The sequence below is a fragment of the Mizuhopecten yessoensis genome, unplaced genomic scaffold, assembly GCF_002113885.1.
Source record: "Mizuhopecten yessoensis strain PY_sf001 unplaced genomic scaffold, ASM211388v2 scaffold716193, whole genome shotgun sequence".
NCBI classification, from domain to species: domain Eukaryota; kingdom Metazoa; phylum Mollusca; class Bivalvia; order Pectinida; family Pectinidae; genus Mizuhopecten; species Mizuhopecten yessoensis.
Genome location: NW_018479994.1, coordinates 89,929 through 114,441, shown reverse-complemented (window position 1 = coordinate 114,441; position 24,513 = coordinate 89,929). Strand labels below are relative to the sequence as shown.

General features: G+C 32.3%; 1 protein-coding gene across 2 annotated transcripts; it reads left to right on the top strand.

The window, feature by feature from the left end:
* Window positions 1–831: 831 nt before the first annotated feature.
* Window positions 832–21,875, top strand: LOC110442030 (transcription factor Sp9-like). 2 transcript variants are annotated; one of them, XM_021485433.1, is made up of 2 exons: window positions 832–978; window positions 20,471–21,875. In XM_021485433.1, the coding sequence occupies exons 1-2, from the start codon at window positions 958–960 to the stop codon at window positions 21,746–21,748; spliced, it is 1,299 nt and encodes a 432-aa protein (XP_021341108.1). In that variant the 5' UTR covers window positions 832–957; the 3' UTR covers window positions 21,749–21,875. The 2 variants fall into 2 exon arrangements, with proteins under 2 accessions (XP_021341108.1, XP_021341109.1); XM_021485434.1 differs by having other exon boundaries at window positions 832–982.
* Window positions 21,876–24,513: the final 2,638 nt, after the last annotated feature.

Below are 24,513 nucleotides of genomic sequence, written 5' to 3'. Positions count from 1 at the left end.
TATATTTAAGTATTATCAATGCCATGTTTATGTACGATGTAACAAGTTACCCTTCGACCTATAGCTGTCCTGCATTTACTAACCTTTGGTTGTTTATGTAACTTGTTATAAAAAATCATATAGCTTTTTTTAAATTAACGATAAATTTGGCAAATATCTGTTGTTGTATTATCATATACTTTTGTCAATATATGTATTTTATATGAAATTTAAGTCTTGAATTATAGAAGCATAAAATTCTTCGCATGGTATTATGCTAAAAGGGACAATTTTATAATTCTATAACGTTTACAATATTATGGTAATACTGGAATACATATTATGGTATTATGAAAATGTAACAGCGGTAAAATAGTTCCAGGTTGGTTGAAAGCTTTTGTTAGGCTGGTCCTTATTTAATCTGATAAAATCATAGAACTAAAGCAGATGTCAAAATGAGCGTATCATATTTTGAAATTAAGATATGGCCGCCTTTATGTTCGCTTTTACGTCCATTGAAGGTATACTCTCCAATCAGAGTTTACGGAACTTGCATTAATTCGCAAACCATGATTTCACCAAACGATTGAACTTAGTGTTATAGTACGGGCTCTTCCGCTATTAACCTTAGGTAATTATAGGTATTTAGTTAATGTTCTGAACACGCAATTCTATAGAAATCAAAACAATTTAACAGCAACTCATGTTTAAAAGTGGGTGGAACAGTGCTAAACAAAGGGGTGTTCCGAATGTCAGACGAGTCGTCAACGTACTCGCACTGCAGAGTCATTGAGATCTGATTGGCTGATACAATAGCCTGTCGTCTGCTTCAAGATAGTCTCTCAAAGGTGCGAGCTTACTTAATATTGTAAACACTCTCCCCACTACCCTACACACGTTTTATGTACAAAACGGTCTAAACTGATAAATGTTTGTAGCGAGTCTGAGAACTTGTGCACCAGTTGGATTCCCTTTAGTATGACTGCGACGCTCCTTGGGGTAAGTAAGTTACATAATATTACAATATTCCTTCCTTCTAACTCCCCGAAACTGTACGATATTTTTACAATTAAGTTATATACTGATACCGTATTCATTCATATTCATCCCTAACTTAATATTATATTGTTCAGTATCTATCATTTACACAACACTGAAAGCTACCAGATATTCAAGTTTATAATAAGTCCGATATTCTTTTCCTTCCAACTCACCAATAATGTAGAATCTTTCTCCGTGATGGTTCATACCATCTTCGTGTTCGATATTCCGAGATGATTTTTATTATCATTGCTGATGTTATGACGTGTAAAACCTTCAAAAATGTAGTGTACACACATAACCAGTGACTATGTGCAATATTGATATTTGAATTCACAAAATGTCTGAGTGCATGCTTTTATGAAATATAGAAACACATTAGACCGAAACTGGATTTGTCGGCCCTGAGGATGACGTGTCATGTGATGTAACAGCAAACAGATGAAAATTTCAGTGGGACTATAATATGTTTATCGAGTTTGAATGAAATAATATTCCACAAATTACATTTCCCCCAAATGAACACAATAGTATGAAATGCATAATTGATTTATTTTTCATTACTGAAATGAATTATAATTTATATAAGAACAGTTGTGTTTTCCACATTTATATCATATTATGAAGTTTTATTATTAATATATTAGAAATGGTTTTTAAAACAGATCACATTAAATCTGTTGATCTCATTTTAGTGATAAAGGCATGGTTACTATAAAATAGTTAATGGGAACAGACATTCCTATGCATATTGTTGAAAAGTTTGAAATTGTATTCCAACAAAAAGATTATCATTAATAAATCCATATTTCTCGAAAAATAAATTACAATAAACGTTTTGATTCACAGTTTAACGCAGATGTGTTTACAATCAATGAAAGAGGTTTGATATATACTAATTCTTAATATCATTACTGTGCAATTTATATTTTAAGAGACAACGATTTCAAAGGTTATCATAAGGAATAAGTGTATAACATTGCAAAGACAGAACATGTTCGATATTATTTGTATCATAAGAGTTATAAATTATCTAACATCCATTTGCGATAACCTAATATGTTGGCGAAAATGAATTAGAAACCTATTTTTATCCGGTCTTATACGACTTTGTAATGTAAATCCTTGCTTGTACGCCGTATGAAATGTACATCACACATTATTGGATAACCCACATGGTGTATATAATCTTGTTGATATTTCACGGGAAAGGACAAATATCAATAAGGGGAATGAGTTGTAATAAATTTGTATGCTTCAAGTGTGATTTTGACTAGAAAATATGTACTGTTCATCTTGCGTCTGATACCGGAACCTCGCATCTTTGAATGGATTAGGCTTAATGTGTGGAGCTAGCTGCATATTTGTTTAGTTATAATAAAATGGATGACATTGCAAAATATAACTTTTTCAGTTTTGCAATAATTATCTCACATATAAGAGTCTTTTACGCATTTCTTGTAAGAAAACCACGCTAATAGTTCATGGTCCAATGTATAACTCTGTGATGTAAAATGCTAATCGTTATAAACTTATAGAGACTATTATAATAAGATATGAAAATTCATTCTATTGGCTTTAAACTTCGTTTTCCTCTTTTATGCATATTTGTCACTAGTTCAAATGTATTATTTTTGCTTAATTTTTTACAATAAAAAATAAAAGAAGTAAAAATTTCAAACACAAATTGAATCCGGACTATTGATATCATTTAATAGTGGAATTATCGTGGTTCTTTTTCTTACTAACAATAAGAATAGTTGAACTAACAATGAGTTTTAATAATGAAATAAATTGCATGACCGTTCTTCAACGATATCACATGTCCTTGACAAGCCATTACTACACCGGCAACATACAACATTAGTCACGCCTAATTAAGAGTCGGTGTTAAATTTAACTATTGTGTTTCTCTAATTATTTATGTGTATGGCATTTGGAATTGTCATTCTAACCCCGAATAATATTTTTAACGATAATTATGATATGTGTGTTTCAGATTTTCAATACAGTTAATATATTTTTACAAAATATTTATTATAGAACTGTTTCGAAATCTTATTGATATACTATGGAATTGATATAAATACGAAAGAATAAGAAAATTAGATATTATACGATGATCATATCTTTATGTTATGTGAAGGTCAAATAATATTTATCTTTTATAAATATACTGTATATAATTAATTTGTAATCATAAGTAATTCAATACATAAGATTGTAGTGTGTAGCAGCCAGAAAACATTTAAGTAGAACCTTCTACAGCATATTTTTCAAGTTTTATGTTTTTTACATTGAAATGTATACATTTAGCAAAATGGAGAAAAACCCCTCTTTTTGGTAAAATGAAATTTCTAAATAAAGACCGTTTACATGTTGACAAATTTTCAGTAGAAAATTTAACAAATATGTAATTAATTAAACTTGCCTCAAAAGGATAATTCAGTATTAAAAGTATATAGATTTCAATTAAACCCGCCAAAATTATATATTATGACAGGAGTTACTGGTATTGATTAGGAATACAGTATGTATAATTCAATCAAATGTCCATTAATCATTGTTCATTTCCGATTGAAAATAACAAAGAGTACAAAACGATTGACCTCAGTTATACTATTTTTATCTATTGCGTAAACTAGATTGATAGCACAGCCACAAAGCGCAATGCATCAACAGTGTTATTTTATGTTATGATACTTCCACAAATTAATTTATATATTTCTATTCCCTAGGTATTCCCTACGATCACATCCACATCCTGTAATATCCTAGGTAATCTTTTACAGATCCTCAATATAAGGATAACTAAATAAGTGATGTATATATCATAAGGACCAATTAAGTCTCTTTCAACGTGTTCCTATTTCACAATTAAATAAACGGTGCACTCTTCTTTGCTAAATAGACACAAATAAGTGATATCTGGTACTTACATAAACATGCAGTTATGTTATGCATACATAATTCGTAACAATTAATGTATATATATTTACAACATTATTTTAACAATACACAGAGATCTGTATCCGAAAGAGTCTTAACAAATATATACTTACATAAAACATCAAAGTTAAACATTATCAAGACATTGACTGATGCGTTTGTTACCGTCTTATAACGTAATTTATTAAACCTAGCTGGCAAAATAGGAAATAATTGATGTTTTCTTAAATGACTTATAGTATTGTCTTAATAAAAGACCTATCCAGGTCGTCAGAACTTTCTATTTAGGGGCACCTATTTACCCGTGTATTTGATATCCATATCTTCTTATCAGAGAATCACATCCAATATTTATTATAACTCAGTTAGCGTTATGGGAACCTTTATCAGTACGGCGCGTTGCAAGTGCTCTTGATTTCGTTCTGTTGCTTTCAATACATATTAACAGTCATCAAGCAAATGGATTTTGTCGTTTGAAAAATAATAATCATATGTTTACATCATATCTGTTGATTCTATAACTTGAATGCATCAATAGACTTATCTCTCTCTCTCTATACATATATATATATCATCTCTGTTTTGAATACATAACCTTATTTGGCATAGACAATATCCTTTGCTTTACTGAGTGAAGTCTGCTAAACATCCCTTTACATACATTTTGCAATACCATATAAAGTACGCTTTTGAATCCATGATAGGTGATCGATCTTTTCTAGTTTGTATGAAGACAACATTCTGTAAACGTTATCGTCACTGATAAGATTCGTTATCTATGCAATATACAGCAAACGCTATTGATAAATCCGAGATGAAAAGCTTTGGTGTCAAAACAGCCATTTAGTGATCACGTGGTATAATAATATCTTCGTGACTAAAAGCGTTATCTTTTTAAATGTGTTAATTTTGAATCCTTCTTAAAACTTGACCTAATACTTTGTATACATTTTAAAGTTGGTCTTCACAGGGTTCAAACAAATTGAATTATTTTAAATATGGCATCATTATAATATATATTATTTATGATCACTACAAAAACGAAGTAAGATAGCACATATCAAGAGAATTATTATGTCAATGCCAAAAGCCAAACAAGGAAGTATTTAATATACGAGTTGACCATGTCATACATTGGGTCATTACCCACAGAAAGTATAATAATATTGATTTTTATGATTTATTTTTTGTCTGGATACGATCACATGTACATATGTATATACGTATAAAATATACATTTTTTTATCATAGCTTAAGATCATTTTTGGAACCCTACTGTACATATTACTATTCAATATATGCTTGATTAAAGAATAAAACTAAAATAGGTTTCATTCAATAATAGATTCGTTTACATAACGCGATATTTTACAATTCACACGGAAGTAACTCCGCATGAATTCTATATTTCATTCAGTAGAAATATATGTATTATATTGTATTCCAAAAATATCAATAGATATTCACTGAAAGTAATATTCATCATATTGAACATTATTAGGCCTTTAGTTTCTTCTTTTTAGTATCACAAAAGATGACATGTTTGTAGCAACAAAGATACGTAGCAAATCAAATGAATGATGAACAAATATGTTGCATATTCGCACAAGAAATATATCAAAGTATTTTTTATTTTTTTCACTATAAACCCAAGGCTCAGATAGTTGATATAACAATCATAAAACACGCATGTTATTGAATTATGACGAACAAAAGCGTAACAGAAACAATTTTATCAGAAGAAATTGTTCATCCTAAAATAAATTCCTTCAGTTAATGTAGTCTTATCAGGCTGAAGTATCCGATAGTCCATAAACTGTCCGACTTGATCACGTTTTATGGGAAGAATTTGATAGGTTTGCAGACTGACGTTATACCAATGAAAATGTTATAAATTTGACATTAGATGCCCCTGTTTGCTTCTGTTATGCATTCTTATCCAAATCAGATAAAAAAAAATAACAGCACTTTTGAATGTTACGATAAAACTATAAATCAAGTTTAACGCTAGTATTCTCCCTCATAACTCATACTTTAACTATGTTTTTTAACCCCATATCGGGACCATTTAAGGTTGATTATCGTTTTCTGGTTGTTTTTTATTGCCTTCTCAATCTCCCGATAAAACAGCCAACTGACAGACTTAAGGGCTATTTTGCTAGGTATCAAGGAAATTAACCACGCGCTTGCCAATATCATCATCTGCCCTCGAGGTGGCAGCAGAGCAAACTGGCTATGGCGATCGTCAGGACTTTCATCATGATCAATCTAAAACAACAGGGGAATACTTGTAAAATAGACTGCTCCCGTTTGTGAGTGAATGAAGTACCTAAGTGGATTTGTCCTTTCTAAATTAATTGTATCCCCCACTTCACTCGCGGATATCATCACTACGTGATTGTGATGGGGAATTCTAATAACATTTTTATATAAATAGTTTACCCGAATGTCGCTGTGTCCTAAATGGAACATCTGTCAAACCTTGCTCATGTTTGTTCATCGTGTGTCCACTTAATTAAATATCGGTCAACCGATTTGCAGACTTAACGGCATCCTCGCTGGTTTGTTAACAGTTGATATATTATCCAGGGATTTGCGTGCTCATGCGGATATCAAAATGTTTAAACCACGAAATATAGAGAATAAAAACAAGATGTATTATGGGTATTTAAGTCAATTTATGTAATAAATAGATCGGAATTACTAAAACAAACCACCGGATACCAAAAATCTGTGGTCGTTTTATCTTTACGATTATAACAACTTTTAATACGGCAATATGTCCCTTTCATTCGTTCTGCAGGTAATATGATTAGTTGTTCTTGTTTAGAATTGAGGATTTGATTGGATCACGTTACCAACCTTAATAGATTATAATAGCTTCTTATCATCTTTTCCGTTTTTGATGAAAGGAGTCTTCCTGTTTCACCATATGCTTTGATGTACCTGTTGCATATTCTTATCGTTTCGGTCTTTGTGTTGACAGTGTGCTAAATTTTACATTTTGTTTACTTTTGAACAAAATGTCGATGTACATACTCAGCAACGACAATATACTGGCAAACATTTAAAATTCAATAAATGAGTGGAATATTGAGATTCACTGCAACTTGACTTTGAATTGAACAAAAACCTTTTATATCAACAAGTTTGTCAAAGTGTTTAATGTTTCTTTTGTATTTTTTTTATTGATGTGAATTCCCCTGTGAATACAGATATTGAACCATTTCTCATAGCAAATGAACACTGCACAAATTCTTTAAATTAGAATAGTTTTTACATAGAATATAAGAAAAAAAGAAAATGATACCGATGGACTTATTGCGAGCTTTATCCCCTATACCGCGTTTTATATTGCTTAGGTTAACGTAGGTATTTTTTTCTCTTGTCGACTTTAAAAACACTGACACTGAGATTCAAAAAAGCCATATCGATAAATGCTGAAATATACCTCTTTTTTAAATTGATAAAAACATTAAAACATTCTTGAGGCATGACGTTAATTATATAATTAGAGAATTACCAAGTATTTAGTTTGTACATTTATCTCTACACATATTTGTTTGCAAAAATATTCACATTATAGAAAAATACCATCAAACCTGTATACAGTTCATTTTATATAGTAACATAAATTTGTCATATGATATTTATTTTAAACGAACTTCTTGTGCAGTCTCTGTTTAAAAAAACCCAACAACTATGTGCTGCTTTAAATTCACATATCACATCCGCAGAATTTCTTGACAAGTTACCTGCAATGCAAATCACCAGTGTTGTACTTTATATGTTTAGAAGCACTAAGAAATGAGATATTTTGCTTAAAAATGTTACGATACATAACATTTGTTGCTTTACCACATAACTGTCATATCAAGAATAAATTAAAGCCATACAGATATGAATTGAATATCATGAAATTTACACCTTTATATTACCATGACTTAATCCTTTTGATGTTACCCGATTATGTTATTCAGTAAGACGTTCTTTTCAGGACAGGTTCTAATATTTCTCCTTAAGATGATATTCAATTAGGTTTTTACGCGTCCAGCCTTTTTCTTCGTTATTGAAGATTAGATAATTAGTTTTCAGAATAGCGGAAAGTAGCATATCCTTCCGTCTGACAGGTGTGAGAAAGGTTATATAGCAATTTACCTGCAAAGTTGTTTACCTGTGTACGTATTCCGTGACTGGTTTCTCTCAGGTCAATGATCAAAAGGGATACGAGAGGTACCACCAAAACACGACAGTCGCTAAACTTCCTAAGGAATCAGTCGGCGTGTCGGTGGAGGTAACCGGGCCTGAAAAATTGGCCACAGATTACAGGCAAAGCTAGGGTTCTTAAGTTCAATGCTTTTTATCAAATTTGAGTGATCAGTTTAACTTGAAAACTTTATTTTCCTAATATGAGTTACCATGTGATTTTGTGTCTTTAGTATCCTATTTTAAATTCTAATGTAGAACCGTTTAAGTGATCATAAAAATCATCACAAAACTAAAGTTTTTCTTTCATGGGAAAAGTTACTGATATGAGAAGCAATGTTCAACATTTATTACAAGAAAATAGAGATAGAGTCATTGGTTTTATGATGGATCAAACGTACGGAACACAATGGTGCGTCTATTCTTTCCGAAATTGAGTTGTGTTTGAAATTGAAACTCCTATTTTAAACTTGACACGGCTGTGATATACCTATTACAGTATTAACTTTGTTGTATATTAGGTATAGCGTTATGACAATAGTTATACAATGTTTAATTAACCATTAAGCTATATCTAAAATGAAACTTATTATAAATAAATAATTAAACGCAAGTCTATTAAAATATAAATAAACTAAACTCAATGCTAGATTTTACCCTCCCGGTTAGTTCAGGCTGATTGTTACATTGCAATCTTTAACTATTGCATTATGGCACCGATATTGTACATATAAGAAACTATAATATTTTCGTTGTTATTGCATTTATGTAAAATAGATATAAATGTACCACAACGTCAGCAGACACAAACAAAGCATATATTTCGGTATGAAGATAAAACAAATGGAACCGGGAAGACAATGTAACAAAAGGGAAACGATATAAACCTTATTATTGGTTTTTATATTTTTAAGAATTTAAGAACACAACAAGGTTCAAAATGTTACGCAATCCTGAAAGAAAACATGATGCTATCGTAACATCTTAAAAAAATCTAAACAAACATAAATTATGAATAACGTAGGATGGACAAGACACCAACATTAAAGGAGAGACAACATAACCTACACAACAATATGAAGATGTTCAAGAATAGAACACATAACAGTTGTAGGTATAACGCCATCTTGAAAACAGGATATAATCGCAATATCTAAAATGTTCATAACGAATACAAGTTATCATTTAGTTAAGATAGACAAGACACCAACACACACGAACACAACATAACCTTCACGAAAAAATCTTTAGATGTTCAAGAATAGAACACAAAAATATCATTATTAATATTCTTCAATCTTTACAACAAACATGATAAAAATGCAATGTCTTTACAAAAATCCCATCTGAAACATAACGCATGGTTTAGTGAGGAATTGGGAATACACCAAAACAAAAGGGAGCACAATGTAAACCTACATAAAAGCTTTCTAATTTTCAAGAATAGAACACAAGGTCCTTCACATAACATCATTTCGAAAATGATGATATAATTGCGATACCTAAAATAGATCAATAACAAACATAAATTAAAGATTATTTAAAAAAACCAGTTATCATTGTATCGAACCTAATTAGATTCTGCCATAAAAGGACACAGTATGCGTTGAGGCCAACACACTGTTGCCTATTTTAATTCTCTAGGTGTATCTAATAACAGGCTGTTTCTTCTATAAATATATCATTAGATGTATCAATTATTATATATATACAGTGAAATTCAAGTGCGAACTCAGGTGCTCCGACAAATAAACTAATGAAAATAGAAAATAAGAGTAATTAATCGTCGATTGTTCGGTATGATTAATCTATTTTTATTTTTCACAATCTTCGACCTAACGTAGATAATTGGCTCAGTGTGAGCGCTACGACAGCAAGACAAGCTAGTCATTTTCGTCTTTTGTGTCATTATTTTCGATTCAATAAAGTGAAATTAGGTCATTTTTCTTTAAAGGAACAGATGCAAATTGACAGATCTAGGCAGATTGAACAATACAAGAATTTCTAAATCCAGTCTTATTGAGAGAAATAAATTACACTTCTGTTGCATACGGTCGTAAATCAGTGCTACGCGTTGTGGGGTGGAAATTGCATTCTTTTTCGAAGATCCTTTATGAAATGAACCACATTGAATCCTCGCACGTGTAAGAGGGCCGTGTTACAAATGATTAGCTATGAGATTTTATACAGCTAATTTGTATCAACTGAAAGAATCTGGCAATTTTCTTAGCGGTGAGCCATACAGACATTTAAAATTACAATTGATTTGCTAAAAAGTTGAAAATGTCTCACATTCAAATGAAGCATGTTCACACAGTAGACTTCTTGGTTGTTCTCAGCATGAATGAGTCGAAAGGCGCCAAGCAGATACAATGAAATCACTGACATGTTCTATTCCCTACTTTATACATGATGTGTGAATCGGAAGAAATCAAACTGTGGAGTTATTATTAATATTAATACTCCGGTTGAAGTGCCTTTGAGATCAGGCATAGAGATCCACCTAATGATGCGTCACATTGGATTAAAGAAAATACCCCACAGGACGACAAAATGTCTTCCAGTATGGCGCATCTATAACACAGATACAATTCACGGGGTCCATCATGAGATGTATGTCAACTTGTGTCTGTGTCTGATTGATGTAAAAAAATGCATTTCATAGACCTTTGTGGAGTATATGTGTCCCTGGTTTAACAATGCAATCAGTCATTCAAAAGTCTTGCGTCAATCTGGTAAAATGGCCTCTTTGTTCCTTTTCTTGTCCTCGTCTACCGAGTTTCATTTTCAGTTTTATTCGACTGTTCTGAATGTATGCTATATTATTCACACGTTTTATTTCAGCATAGTCATTATAAAGCTATTTAGGTATAGATGAATATAGTTGAATTGTTTTCGAGAAACTATATCGCTATATAAGTACCATCCTTACTGAAAAGAAACATTTCTTCATTAGGTCAGTCCTCTCCTATCCTCGATATTTCAAGCTTTCATTGTCCAGGCCGATAATTAAAGCAGGTAATACAAAAAATAATGCACATTGCACTTTTTTTGGTTCAGAGTCTTGCACTTTCGTGCTTTGCATTCATTGATACTCACATTACTATCAGTATTTTGAGGACTACAGTATATTACTTATATTTCGAAAAAAGAAAAATTCAAAAAAGAATATCCTTTTTTATACCTATTTTCAAGGCCATACAATGTTTCATGAAATTTTGCAAAATAAAGAGGAATAGGCATGTTGCTGATTTCTATTTTTCATAGAAGCTTCAAGTTGACTATAGACTTATCTATGCATAATGCATTCACATACATCAGAGGTAAAGATGTCAAACACGCGAAGAATGTGTGAATCACTTTCAGGCAAAGCAGTTTACCCATTTACAGAATCGCGCAAGTTACACAAGACTCAAAGTGTGTAAACAGATACAACCGTAGCACTTGTTCTATACGTCATAAATAAGGATCAAATTAGGAGAAATAATTGTGCAGCTGTATCGGGGCAGAATTATCTGCCATCTAAGTTGATCCCTGGTTAGAATTTCGAATATTCATACGTAGTAGAATAATTACAGAGTGAAATTCCAGTGTATTCACAAGTTCTATTTAGATTTGAAACATACTGGATAAAAGTCCGCTTGTTCTGATCTCGCGGGAAAAGTGCATTGTTATCTTAACTGTATATTTAGATACAAATCCTTTACTTGAAAACATTACTTCACATAATATTCAAATTGAAACATGCTTCATTTAAATAAGAGTATCTTCACAATGCAATGATTATGAACATAGTGTTAAGTAAAGAGGAATACAAGTTATACTTCTATTTTTTTTTGTTTGTTTTGTTTATTTAACGAAACTTTTCAGCAACAACGACAACAAACATCCATAAGATTTCAAAAGTCTGGAAGATTTATAGTCAAATTTATATTTAATTGGCTTTTGTAAACAGTGTTCTACCTAACAAACATATCATAGCATTAGTGTCAGGTTTTTGCCCCAATTTTCATAATTTACTGGCCTCAGTAATTGAAATGAGTCAACGATTACCATCACAACTGGGATTAGAACCTCCTCATCACAACAGACTTTCGCAAAAGGTTTTTGGTTTGGGGACATTATCAGGTATTTTTGCTTTTTCTTTAATATCGCATTGGGTCCTATTGTTATATTACTTGTAAAATGTATGAAGACGCGGTAGTATTATATCTAATTCTGTAATGTTGCACGTTTTCTACTTTTCAGGTGTGATTTAAGCATCAGCTACAAAAACAAAACCGTCTCTTTTATAACATTTCCTAAAATAAAATGTCTGGGGTACTAAATATTACATTTTAAGTGAATGAAATTTTCTACAACATCATTTATTTGTGTCACAAACTCCATATTGCCATACCTATTAAGTGTTGATTTTCTGTATATTTGAAATAGTAAACTTTGTTTGGTAGCTTTTAAATGGGTTGGGATATAAGATTCAAACGAAAAAGAAAGTCTAATACCAGCAGCAGCTACTTATTTATAAAACTAAATGTTCAAATATTTAATATCTAATTTGAATTAATCTTGTCCCATAGTTAGCTTCAAATCCAAACCTTGTATTTAAAAAAAAAATCATGTCTAATTTGAATTGATCTTTTTCAATAGTTCGCTTTAAACCTAGATCCTACCGCAAAATATAATGCGGTGTTATTCTAATTTATGTGTTGTTAACTTAAAAATCGACAATTCTGCTGGCGGTGACGGAAATATAAAGGTGAATAATCACAAATACAACTCGAGAATCCAATGAAACAGTTGTGCATTTGATCCCCGGTGTATAAGTAATTCAATTGGACGCTTGAATTAACCTCAAAGGAGAGATTGTAAAGGCGACAAGGTTTTCGTTATGTTTATTCCAACATTTGAATTTCGTGATTTCTCACTTATTCGTCGATATGTTTCACATTAGCAAATTATTACTTCATCTAAAGATTGAAACCTTTTAAGGGATTCTTCCTTTGTGGCAGTTTCTACCGTTGAATTTCTTTGATTTGCTTAGCTCTCCTTTGAACTCGACTTCTAATAATAAAGGGTTTCCGCACCATTTAAAACATGTAGTTACGATTTCTGATTCCTTTTGCATTTTTCAACAATAACGAACAATGCTTAAGAATGCAGGAAAACAAAATTATGTTCAAACATATCCTAAGGGAAAAAATCCCTCCATTACTGAAAAGTTATTTGAATTGTTTACAACGCGTAAACACCATCCATATAAAACAAGTTATATAAACGTTGGTATTCAGTAAACATCACACAGAAATGACACACAAACTACAAAAGAATTTCTAGGTAGTTATATTTTCAGGATTGTAAATAAGCCTGGGTAATATTGCTTTGGTAATAATACGGTTTGGTAACATTTTTATATACTTAACTGACAAATATTCACATAGTCCCTCTAATTAACTTGCATCATTGAAAAATATATGTATAATTTTAAAACATTTCAATCAATGTTTGAACTCTAAAATATTGATATCATTGCAAGTCTGTCTTACATTGTTAATACAAATCAGTACCATTGAATAGCTTAAACTAACATTTTGCGCGTTTATTTTTTCCATGTCAAACATTGATAAGTAAATGTCAAATATCTATAATAAGGAATACTGTAAATGCAGTTTTAAATGGAATTATACTAGTAATGTGCTGTAATATTAATGATCGAAAGGATATGTCAACAATATACGTTAAATGCATTCTTTGATGACAGATATCCATTGGAGCAGTTAAATTTACAAAATGCACAATTATATCATATACTTTGATCTGATATGGTGAAATACTTAAAGTCAACTACGTAAAAATGATACCAATTATTAATATGTGAATTTTATTTTTAATAATCTTATTTCATGATTGAAAAATAATGAAGTATATTATCTTTATTTATCACAGACAGCATGCAAAACGTTTGTCGCATTTTATGTGTACATTCTATGCTAAAGCATTGTTTTTGATCATCATAAGCCAGGATAATAGAATTTGTTTATTAGATATTATTGACAAAAAATTAGCTATTTCACTATGGAATTGTTTTAGATTCCTATTTAATTCCTGTCTGCTATAGGAATTATTTGGTAATCCATTACAAAATATAATCTGTTGACTGTTTAATGGAAACAAGTTATCCAAATAAGGAGACGACCTGTATTGAATTTTAGGAAGACTTTCTTCCTGGTTTCCCCGACACCAGAGATGCCATGTGATGTGTTGTGCCTTCATCAGGATATTCGTAACGCTAACCTTAGTTAATTAGACCAAATATAGACACGGAAGATAGCCGGAGAAACAGCTATCGATACTAGATGGTTTTAAACATGTCTGTCTCTATATGGGAATATCAGCGGCCACATGAGATCTGTCTACAGACACATTATTTAGAATACTTATGTGGTCATATCAAGGACTTATTTTTGCACGCGTCTGGCCCCGAGACTGATCAATGTTGCCTTTTTACTTGTTGATACTTTTTTACATAACATTCATGCAAGGAAACTGACAAAGATTACATTATGTTATTATCCTGACCACTTTCTTTTTACAATACATCCAAAATATTAGGAGGCGTTTATTGATATTTAGCAAAAGCAACTTCCTTGTCTTATTCTAGTGTAACAAATAGAATAGAATTGATAAAAGTGCTTATGTTTTCATAGCTATAAACATTGATTGCTGTTACTGTAGGGAAAAACAATTCTTTGAGGTTACTTATGTTTACGAGGGCGAAGCTCTATTGAAACATGATTAATCGAGGGGGAACAAAGAACCGTGATTCCTTACTGCAAAAGTAATAAATAATGTAATCATGCCTGACAAATAAATAAGTAAAAAACAATTAAAATATTTTCTATTTTATGATTTCCCCCTGCTCAATGTGGTCAACTGTATCATCAGGTCACTCAATACTTAAAGTATTTGTTTATTTTTAAATTCCCAATATTTCTTATTGACAAACATTGTTACTTAAAGGAAGTAACATGCATCCTCACATTCTCCTGATCAACTCAATTTTAGTCGCTCAATTTCTAGATCTGATAACTGATATAACTGATTATCTCATTTCATGTTTTTACTTATAAAATTTACGTCGTAACACATGTGGTCAACAACTTCCCAAAAATAAGCAACAACAGTTGTCAATCCATTTTATTTTTTAACAATTTCTAGAATTATGATTTGATAAAAGAGGGCCCAGCACAGATCCTTGCTGTAATTTCCTTTAGCATTTTGGATTCCAGCATCTCTGATAAGATTGTAATTATTGAACCATGCATTTGCGATGAACCAAGACAGGTATTTCGTATGGTTTAATGTAAACGCTGTTGCTATAGATTTTTCCTGATATAAACAGGTTCGCTCGACATCAAATCTTTCCTAACTATCCACTGCGATTTCCTGCGTCTTTACTATATTGAAAAAAGACTATGTGTTACCACGACAGCTTAATATTTATGTTTTTTTCTTCTAATTTTTGAATTCCCTGTAGCCTCCAGAAAGGTTGAACTGTTGAATTTAATTTGAATATGTTCGTATTCTCTCCTTAAAACGTAATGTATCTGATCGGAATAACGCAAGAGGCAGCTTATTCGTATTTGATGCAGTTACAAATTCAATTAAAATTCAGGTAAATATTACGGTGTATACACCTACCTGGCATATTGGGATATTTTTTATGATAATGCAAATGCTTGGTCATATTTGTGTGTGTCGAACGCAACAGGTATGTCTTATCTTACATGCTTCGTCATCTCTCTCAACGGAAGTGGTTATTTACATTGTTTATCCTGAAATCATTGAAGTGCTGCAACACCGTCATGAGCTTTGTATATATAACGTGACAGGACAATTATCATCAAACAGTTTTACTGTCGGATTTCTAGAACAAGACGTAATTATGTTGCCGTTTCACAGATAAACATCAATCGAAATCATTACAGCAACCCTGTTTTGCTTGGGTTCTTAATCACCTGGATCACCTGGTTCTCCCACTCCTTGTTTCCGCTTGTTTTTGTTGTTGTTTTTGTGTCGACTTGACTTCTGATTTTGTGACCATTGGTTATATGCTTTGTCCAATTATAATTGACCAACATTATAAAACAGTTCAGTTATCAATTGACAATTAATTTTACCCACCTATTTATAAGGGAAAATGATAACTTTATAAACTATTTTAATTGCCTGCTCATGTATATTTGTACTTGTTGAAAATAACATTTGATTACGACAAATATAATCACAATAATATGAATAATAATAAAAGAATTACAAGTTTAAAGAGTATCAACCTTTCTTTTATATTGTGAATCCGATATAATCCTCATTAGAATGCATTTAAGAGTTTTACATTAACAAATACGTTATTCAATATGCAGTAAAGTAAGAACTTGACAACATAACTGTATTTGGTGTCTTGCACAAAATAGCACAAACCAAAATTCCAAATAATTATTGTTAAGATATTTGAATGTGATTATAAACAGAATCCTAAATAAATTCCGGACAACAAATTCCGGAATTGTATTTACGTCGACATGAATATCGTGTATGAGAAATCTCCAGGGTAGGCGGATGGGGGTCGACACCTCTGTTCAGACCGCCCTATTATCAGAATGTCATTGAGTGTAGTGTTACGAAGTGGTGACAGCGTCTCTGCTTATTCACAAAGTATGACCAGAGCCACGGCTCCGGTCAGGGTGGGGTATATTTAACATGTACTTAGTGAAAAAATAAAAAAATAAAACATTCTGACCATAACTAGTCAGGCATGGTCTTCTGACCCTCCAAGAAAAACATTTGTCAAAGTCTGTGCACCAAAGGAATATACTGAGTGGATTTACAAAGCAGTTTTCATATTTGTTTTTAGGAATTATCATAACCATAAAATATGGCAGTTTTAATCTTAATAATAATAAGTATTGTAATGCTAACATGCGGTTAATTTCATATTCAGTGCTGGTGGGTCAAGAGAGTATTAAGCTTCAGACACCGATTCGATTTCCGGTATGAAAAAATGTGTAATCCCAGAGGTGTTATGGAGCGGCACAAACAAATAGAAAAAACATGAATATATACACAATTGTGGAAGTTTATTCTCAATAATATATTTTCAAAATAATACGCAGCACACCTTAGAGTTAGTGTGGGCATGTCAGGGAAATGTGGAGCTACCGGTCTTCCGTGCAAACCTCGATACGGTTCTCAGCTAGTAATGCACATTCCCAAAGGAGGTTTTGTCTCTGTCCACCTTATAGAGCTCTTCGTGGATCATTACAAGTATAGTCCCTCATAAAGGACCTGTGGACTGAACGCACGTTGACAAACATCTGTAGAAGGAAAAGAGGAGTAGTTTTAAGAGTTCAGAAATAACTCGTACAGATTGAAAAACAACAACAACAACAACAACAACAACAACAACAACAACAACAAACAAACAAACAAACAACTAAGCGTTTATATAAATTCATGTATGTTTAACATTTTGGGTTGATACGGTTGATGACAATACATGGTATAACAGTTTGCAAAGTGACGAGTTTGCTTGCTTAACTAAGTTTTCATAAAGATTAAGTATGTTGCTGATTCGTTTAAGTAAGCTGGTGTGTCGATTCAGTTAGTTTGTGTGTCGATTCAGTTAGTTTATATGAAATGATGCACTTGGTGACGATACATATTCAACATGTTAATTGAACGATTCAGTAATCGATGAAATAATTACGTTCATTGATGAAGCGGTTCAGTTGATGGCATGACTTTACTATAATTTATCACTGGGTATTACTTATTAAATAGATTTTGTTGGAAAGATTCACTAAGCTGTTGTATATTTTCACTTATTTGATGATATAATTCAGTTAGTTGATAGAACGATTCAGATATGAAACGACACTTTTTATGAAACGATTCAGCTAGTTGATGAAATAATTCAGTCGATGTAACGGAAGGATTAGTTATTCTTGGAACAATTCATTTGAAAAGATACAGTTTGTTGAAAATCGATTTAGTAAATTAATGAAATTATTCAGATGATAAACTAATTCAGTTGTTGAAATGATTCAGTCTAAAAAACTATTCAGTAGTTTGATAAAAATGTTCTGTATATGAAGAAGCGGTTTATTTTTCTTGTTGTTGATCAACATTTTAAATTTACCTCTTAATTATTTGCTGATTTTCCAAAATCGTTGTCAGAGATTATTTTTAATTTATTATCTTTTCGAAAACTCTTTAAATATTTTATCTTTAAGGTTTCATATCCCTCATAACAGGAGTTATTTTTATTAATCTTACACTGAATGAGTGTATTTTCTGGTGTATTATTTCAGATAATTTAATCATTTAATTTAGTTTAGTTCTTGTGAGTTGAAGGACATATCTCAATTAATTATTGCCAGAACTGAAATATTATTATATCGTTATACACTGACAGGCTTATTACCATATCGACCCCTATACACCCGCTGTTACTAATACTACTTAAAGAACAGATTGACAACGAACGGGATGATACCATATAAAACAGATTGTCTTTAAGTCATACGGAAAAGGGAAAGGCATTGCTGCAGACCTTTGGAAAGCAGGCGATATTGCATTTCAACTTTAGCTGTAATAAAATCTCATCAAGCGTGTGGAATCATCCTAATGTCTACCATTGTATTGTTAGAGAAGAAATATGCCTCAAACCCATCAAATTAATAGCAACTGCTTTTTGCAAAATGAGCCTGGATTCGGCAGGCAGTCAAAGCAAATCAAATACCATTGGTACTAAAAGGGTTCACATCCTATTTGTGGGTAAGCCTCTATGAGACATGCACGCGCAAATTTCAATTAATAAAAAAGGGAGGTTTGAAGATGAATACATATCTACTTCTATTATTTCAATACAATAAGAGAAGGCGGCAGGATAAAACTAATCATATTAAGGACAATAAATTTCAGGAGAAATTTGTATAAAGTGATGACAAGTAAACTCCATTCGACAAATTAGAAACGCCAGAATTTTCTGATAATTTATTCCGAACCACCCCATCAGTTGATAACTTATGGGAACATAGCCGTGTGAAACCCTCTTCATCAATCGGAAAATAAGCTGATTGATTGAAGTGTTTACAAATTACTATTGTCTCAATGAACCACATCTGTTGTGTGCTGAATATTGGCTCATAATCTTATCAAATGATACGATTTTGTTTTCACCACTGTTGAAAAGCCACACCCATTGAACATCAAAGAATACACAAATGGCAAATTCGCTGTCATTATGAACAAAGAAATGTTAATATATGTACATAAATGTATATCGAGTTTATAGAAACTGGTTGGCATGTCAGTACTAGGTGAATTTGGTACATAATAGTGAGCTAGGTGTTTCCCAAAATAACAGTTGTTCCTTAAAGGTTGATTAAAAGACGAACACTTTCCAAGAGAATATCTAGACAAAATATTGTTACAAACAAATGAAGGCTTTTAAACAAAATTAATTAAAATTAAAATTAAATTAAATTAATACTCAGCAACTGGCTTCAATAAATGTATATATCGTATGTATATATTAAACTAATAAAACAACGATCTTCAAGGTAGGGTCATGGTTATTCAACAGTGCAATTTTAACGTCATAATGATGATGACGTCAGCAACTGGGTCATGCCTTTGTTAGTTAATTGATTTTAATCGTCTTTACGATCATAAAGCCTGGAATATTTAGTATATATCCGTTTTATGAATTGCAACCTCATCAATTTCTCTGCCACATTGCTAATGATATTTCCTTAAATGAATAATTTATTTCAATAGCCCAGAATGTGGTATTTAATACGTTTTTAGAAAGCTCTTGTTTGTTTGTTTATTCCTTGTATCTTGATCAAAATAACTTTGTTTCCTTACATCTAAATAGCTTTATTATTTCACAAAAATAGAAATGTATGCTAGGGGCTTCATTTTTCATAAGCTATCAAGCACACGAACAATTTTTATTAGTTTCAGAATTAAAGGACTAATGAAACATTAAGATATAACATTTGCTAGTTAATTCAATGATAAGCGGCATTGTCAAAACAAACAGTTTTTGAAGAAACTAAAATTAAATTTAAAAATAGCGTGGGATACACGATCATGGTAACCACGCCATTGCAGCTGAATCATCCTCTTTTAACAGTTTTTATCCACATATTTAAGAAAACAGAATAGTTTAAAAAGTTTAAACCAAATAAACGTTATTTGTTTAATTGTGTTTTCATTGTTTTTCTTTCAGGACGCTCATCCTTTCGGAGGCACGCCGTTGGCTATGCTAGCAGCGCAGTGTAATAAAATCAACGACAAAAGTCCACCGCCCCTAGCAGACGCCGCCGTGGGTAAAGGTTTTCACCCTTGGAAACGTTCTCCTCCCATCATGAGTGCTCCCTGTCCTATAACACTTAACTCTCAGAGAATGTCAGCTTTAACTAGCTCTCCAAACTGTTCCTCGTCGGGATACTCATATGCTAGAGGTACCACTAGTTCTAGTTGTACGGGTACAGGTTACGGAAGTGACGTTTTATACCCTGTGCCAAGTACGCATGCGCAAACGGATAATACTCAGTCATCTTTACTACACAAAATGCATTGTGATAGCGGATTAAACGGTTCTTCACTGAGTTCGATGTATTCCCGGGTGCCCGGGGTCACCGCACACCCTTATGAGTCATGGCCGTTCAATGTTGCAGGCGGTAATACTCACGGTATCAAAACAGAAATGACGTCATCAGTCAATCATGCATCATCATGGTGGGATATGCATTCGAATCCGTCCAACTGGCTGACGGATATGACTGGAACTGCTTCTGGACTTCATTCACAGATATCAGCTAACTATTCCGGTTCTGAGTATCCGTTGAATCACCCTCTCAGTTCGGGATCCGGCCCTTTTCTATCGTCGGGTCAGCATCTTCTGCAAGACTCTTACAAATCAATGTTACCCACACAAGGTGACATTGGTGCGTCAACGGTGCCGAACTTCCTATCACGTCCCGCAATATCCGGAGTTCCTGGATCGCGTTCATCAAGACGTTACAGTGGTCGGCCCTCTTGTGATTGCCCTAACTGTCAAGAGGCTGAGAGACTCGGACCAGCTGGTGCTCATCTTAGGAAGAAAAACGTTCATAGTTGTCATATTCCCGGATGTGGAAAGGTTTATGGGAAATCTTCTCACTTAAAAGCTCATTTAAGATGGCACACAGGCGAACGCCCTTTTGTGTGTAACTGGCTTTTCTGTGGAAAACGTTTCACGCGCTCGGACGAGTTACAGCGCCACTTGCGCACGCACACCGGAGAAAAAAGGTTCGCATGTCCCGTATGTAACAAACGGTTCATGCGCAGTGATCATTTAGCTAAACATGCAAAAACCCACGCCGAAGGAAAGTCGGGAAGTGGTTCCGACTCCGAGAACAGCAAAGACTCCTCCAGCCTAAAGACAGCTAAGCCACCTATTGTACCCGGATCTACCAACCAAGGAATGAACAGTCTACAAATAAAGAATGTGGCCATGAAATAGCACCGATTGATATTTAAGTTACATTTTGTCTTTTCCTCTGACGTCATAGGTGATTGTTGGACATTCTGTATTGAATATATGTGCTTTGAGTATTCATTTTCATTTGTGAATAAATTTATATACTCTATATTTATTTATTAATTTCCTTTATATCGAACATTTAAAGTAATGTCTATACAGATCAGGTCTCTGGTAAAATAAACGCAAGTATTTCAGAATATAGTATAGGCAACATTTAGTCATTGATGTAAAGACGTCACATTCACCATCGAGGTGCATAGGGCAAACATTCATATATTTAAAGGTCGTTAACGTCCTTGCACTGCCAAGATTATATGAGTACGGACGGTGCTATAAATCAAAAACAGCAAACTGAAAGGATACAATTTCAATATTTAGAATTCAGAACTAATGTAAATTTGTAATTTCTTAATATTGTAATGGAACCTTTTTCACATTTCTTATATTTGCAAAATCGTCATTGTAAAACAATTCTAAGAAAATATCATTGTATCCGTGACCTATAAATATAACCGCATTCTTGACAAATTGTTAAACATTAGAGAAACTTATACCTAGCAAAAGTAAAAAAGAATAGGATGATATGTACAATTGCCTGGGATTGATTATTCGGCGACGTCAGGACAACACGTGAATAAACAAACACAGTACTTGATTGCCCGCCATAGCAAAATGTTGTCTTCTAGTTCAATATGGAATTGTTATAATTCAATACTTACATTGTAACATCAGAACGGGACGCCAAACAAAATGTAATTTTTTCGTAATATATTAAAATAATATATACATATATATGATATATAACATATCACATTTATAAGCGCTGCTTCATTTGTCATGTAATAAACATTTAAATGGTGCTAAATTGATTAACACAAATATTAAACAAGAATATTGACTACTGCTAATGGTGCATTCGTTATTCAAGATAGGGTTACGATAAAACAACAACAATTACAGACCAATTGTGGATTCAGCAACCAAAATGTATCACTCAAATGTCGAGGACTTAAGACACATATTTCCTGTGTTCCCCAAAACAGGAAAAAACAGAATTGCGACACTTTAATAGCTACACATATAACACATATTGGTATCGAATGCATATTAACAATAAAATCTTTTAGAAAGGAAATGACAACTATAATGCTATATTGTTCTTATATTTTTTTTTTACGGTTTCAGGATAATACGAATGCATCAGAACTTTAATATATAATTAGAAGTTAAAAATCGACATACGAATAATAAGCTTCCATTAACATTAATGCTGTTCGTTATAACATAAATTCAAATACAAAGAAAACAAATAGAAACATATGTCTAGTATGTCCGAAACAGACTTATTTGTTAATTTAACATCGCATGTAGATTATGCGGTTTTTCAGTGTGATGGAGAATTGCCAGGATTTAGTGTGACTTGTGTGTTTTACGCCGACAAAAATCAATCTAACTGCTCCCATTTTTCTCGCAAAATCAATTTCTATACGAAGTGTCAGATCACGGAAAGACAGAAACGAGTGTATATGATTTCACAGCGTCAATCAAGATCGAAGCCCACTCTCACTCTTATATTGAACACCTTGTTTAACAAATATTCAAATATGAAAATGTTTAACTTTGTAATATTTTAAGAACTGAATACAGCTGAAGTTCCGAGCAAACAAATTCACAAAGATTTTTGTCACTTCGGCAAACTTGACAAATTTGTACTTTTCTTGTCCTAAACAATTATGTCGTCATAAATGGATCTATTATCAAACTTTAAGCTGCTACCCCATACATTTGTATGTATATCTTACGTTTATCTAACTTGTTGAATAGAGATTGAGTTAGGGTATCTCATATGCTCTTTACAAAGACTTTATATACATTCTACTTTACATAAACTCTATTTCAGCAAACTGAAGTACTTATCAGTGTACTTATAGATTGCTATCATTTACAGCACAGAGTTAGGCATTGTCGGTAGGCTGTTACAGCTATTAACAAAGATTACTATAAGAGAAAAGACATTTTTCAATAATATTTGCAAATTGCATCATAAATGTCCAAAAATTACATTAAAACAAATGCAGGTTTGTGAATATAGATATGCTTGCTTTGGTTTCATCTGGTATTGTCAAGAGTATATTCAAGATATATATTGCCATGTCTTAAAGCAGTCATATATGTCAAGTTTGTCTTATAAACAGTAACATAAAGAAATTGATATCAATTAAATCTGATTGCAAGATCCAAATGAAAATGCGATTTTAATAAAGCTTTTATGACCTCTGCATGACAAATAGATACGAGACCAATTCCAATCTCTTACTGCAACAGACAATAACAATTATGTCCATAGATTTTTAATAATCTATATGCATAAAATAACAAAGGTATTAGAGGACCAACGCTTACCTATTTGGACATACAAGTGTTAATCAGAATAACACAATATCCGATGATAAATAGCAAAGCAAAATAAAAATAACTTCACATGAACCTGTAAACGTCTTAATTTACTCTGCAAAGAAACGTTTCACTTAATAATAATCACGAGTTTGAGTGTTTGATTTAAGAACGGTTTTGTGTTTTACTAGAAATATATGAAGCCATAGGTAACACTTGTAATCTTAAAACCCAAACATCTTTGTGAAAGATGAACGAGACAAATGCACAAGTGACTACACCTGTACAATTTAGTAATAGATTATAACGTTTACAGTTTTTATACTAGATTTTTTCAATAATATTTTCTT

Bases quoted from the DNA above. Each gene is read 5' to 3' on its own strand.
- LOC110442030 (XM_021485433.1), top strand. From the start codon at position 958: ATGACTGCGACGCTCCTTGGG. The intron at 979-20,470 runs GTAAGTAAGTTA...TTTTTCTTTCAG, and splicing joins TGACTGCGACGCTCCTTGGG to GACGCTCATCCTTTCGGAGG.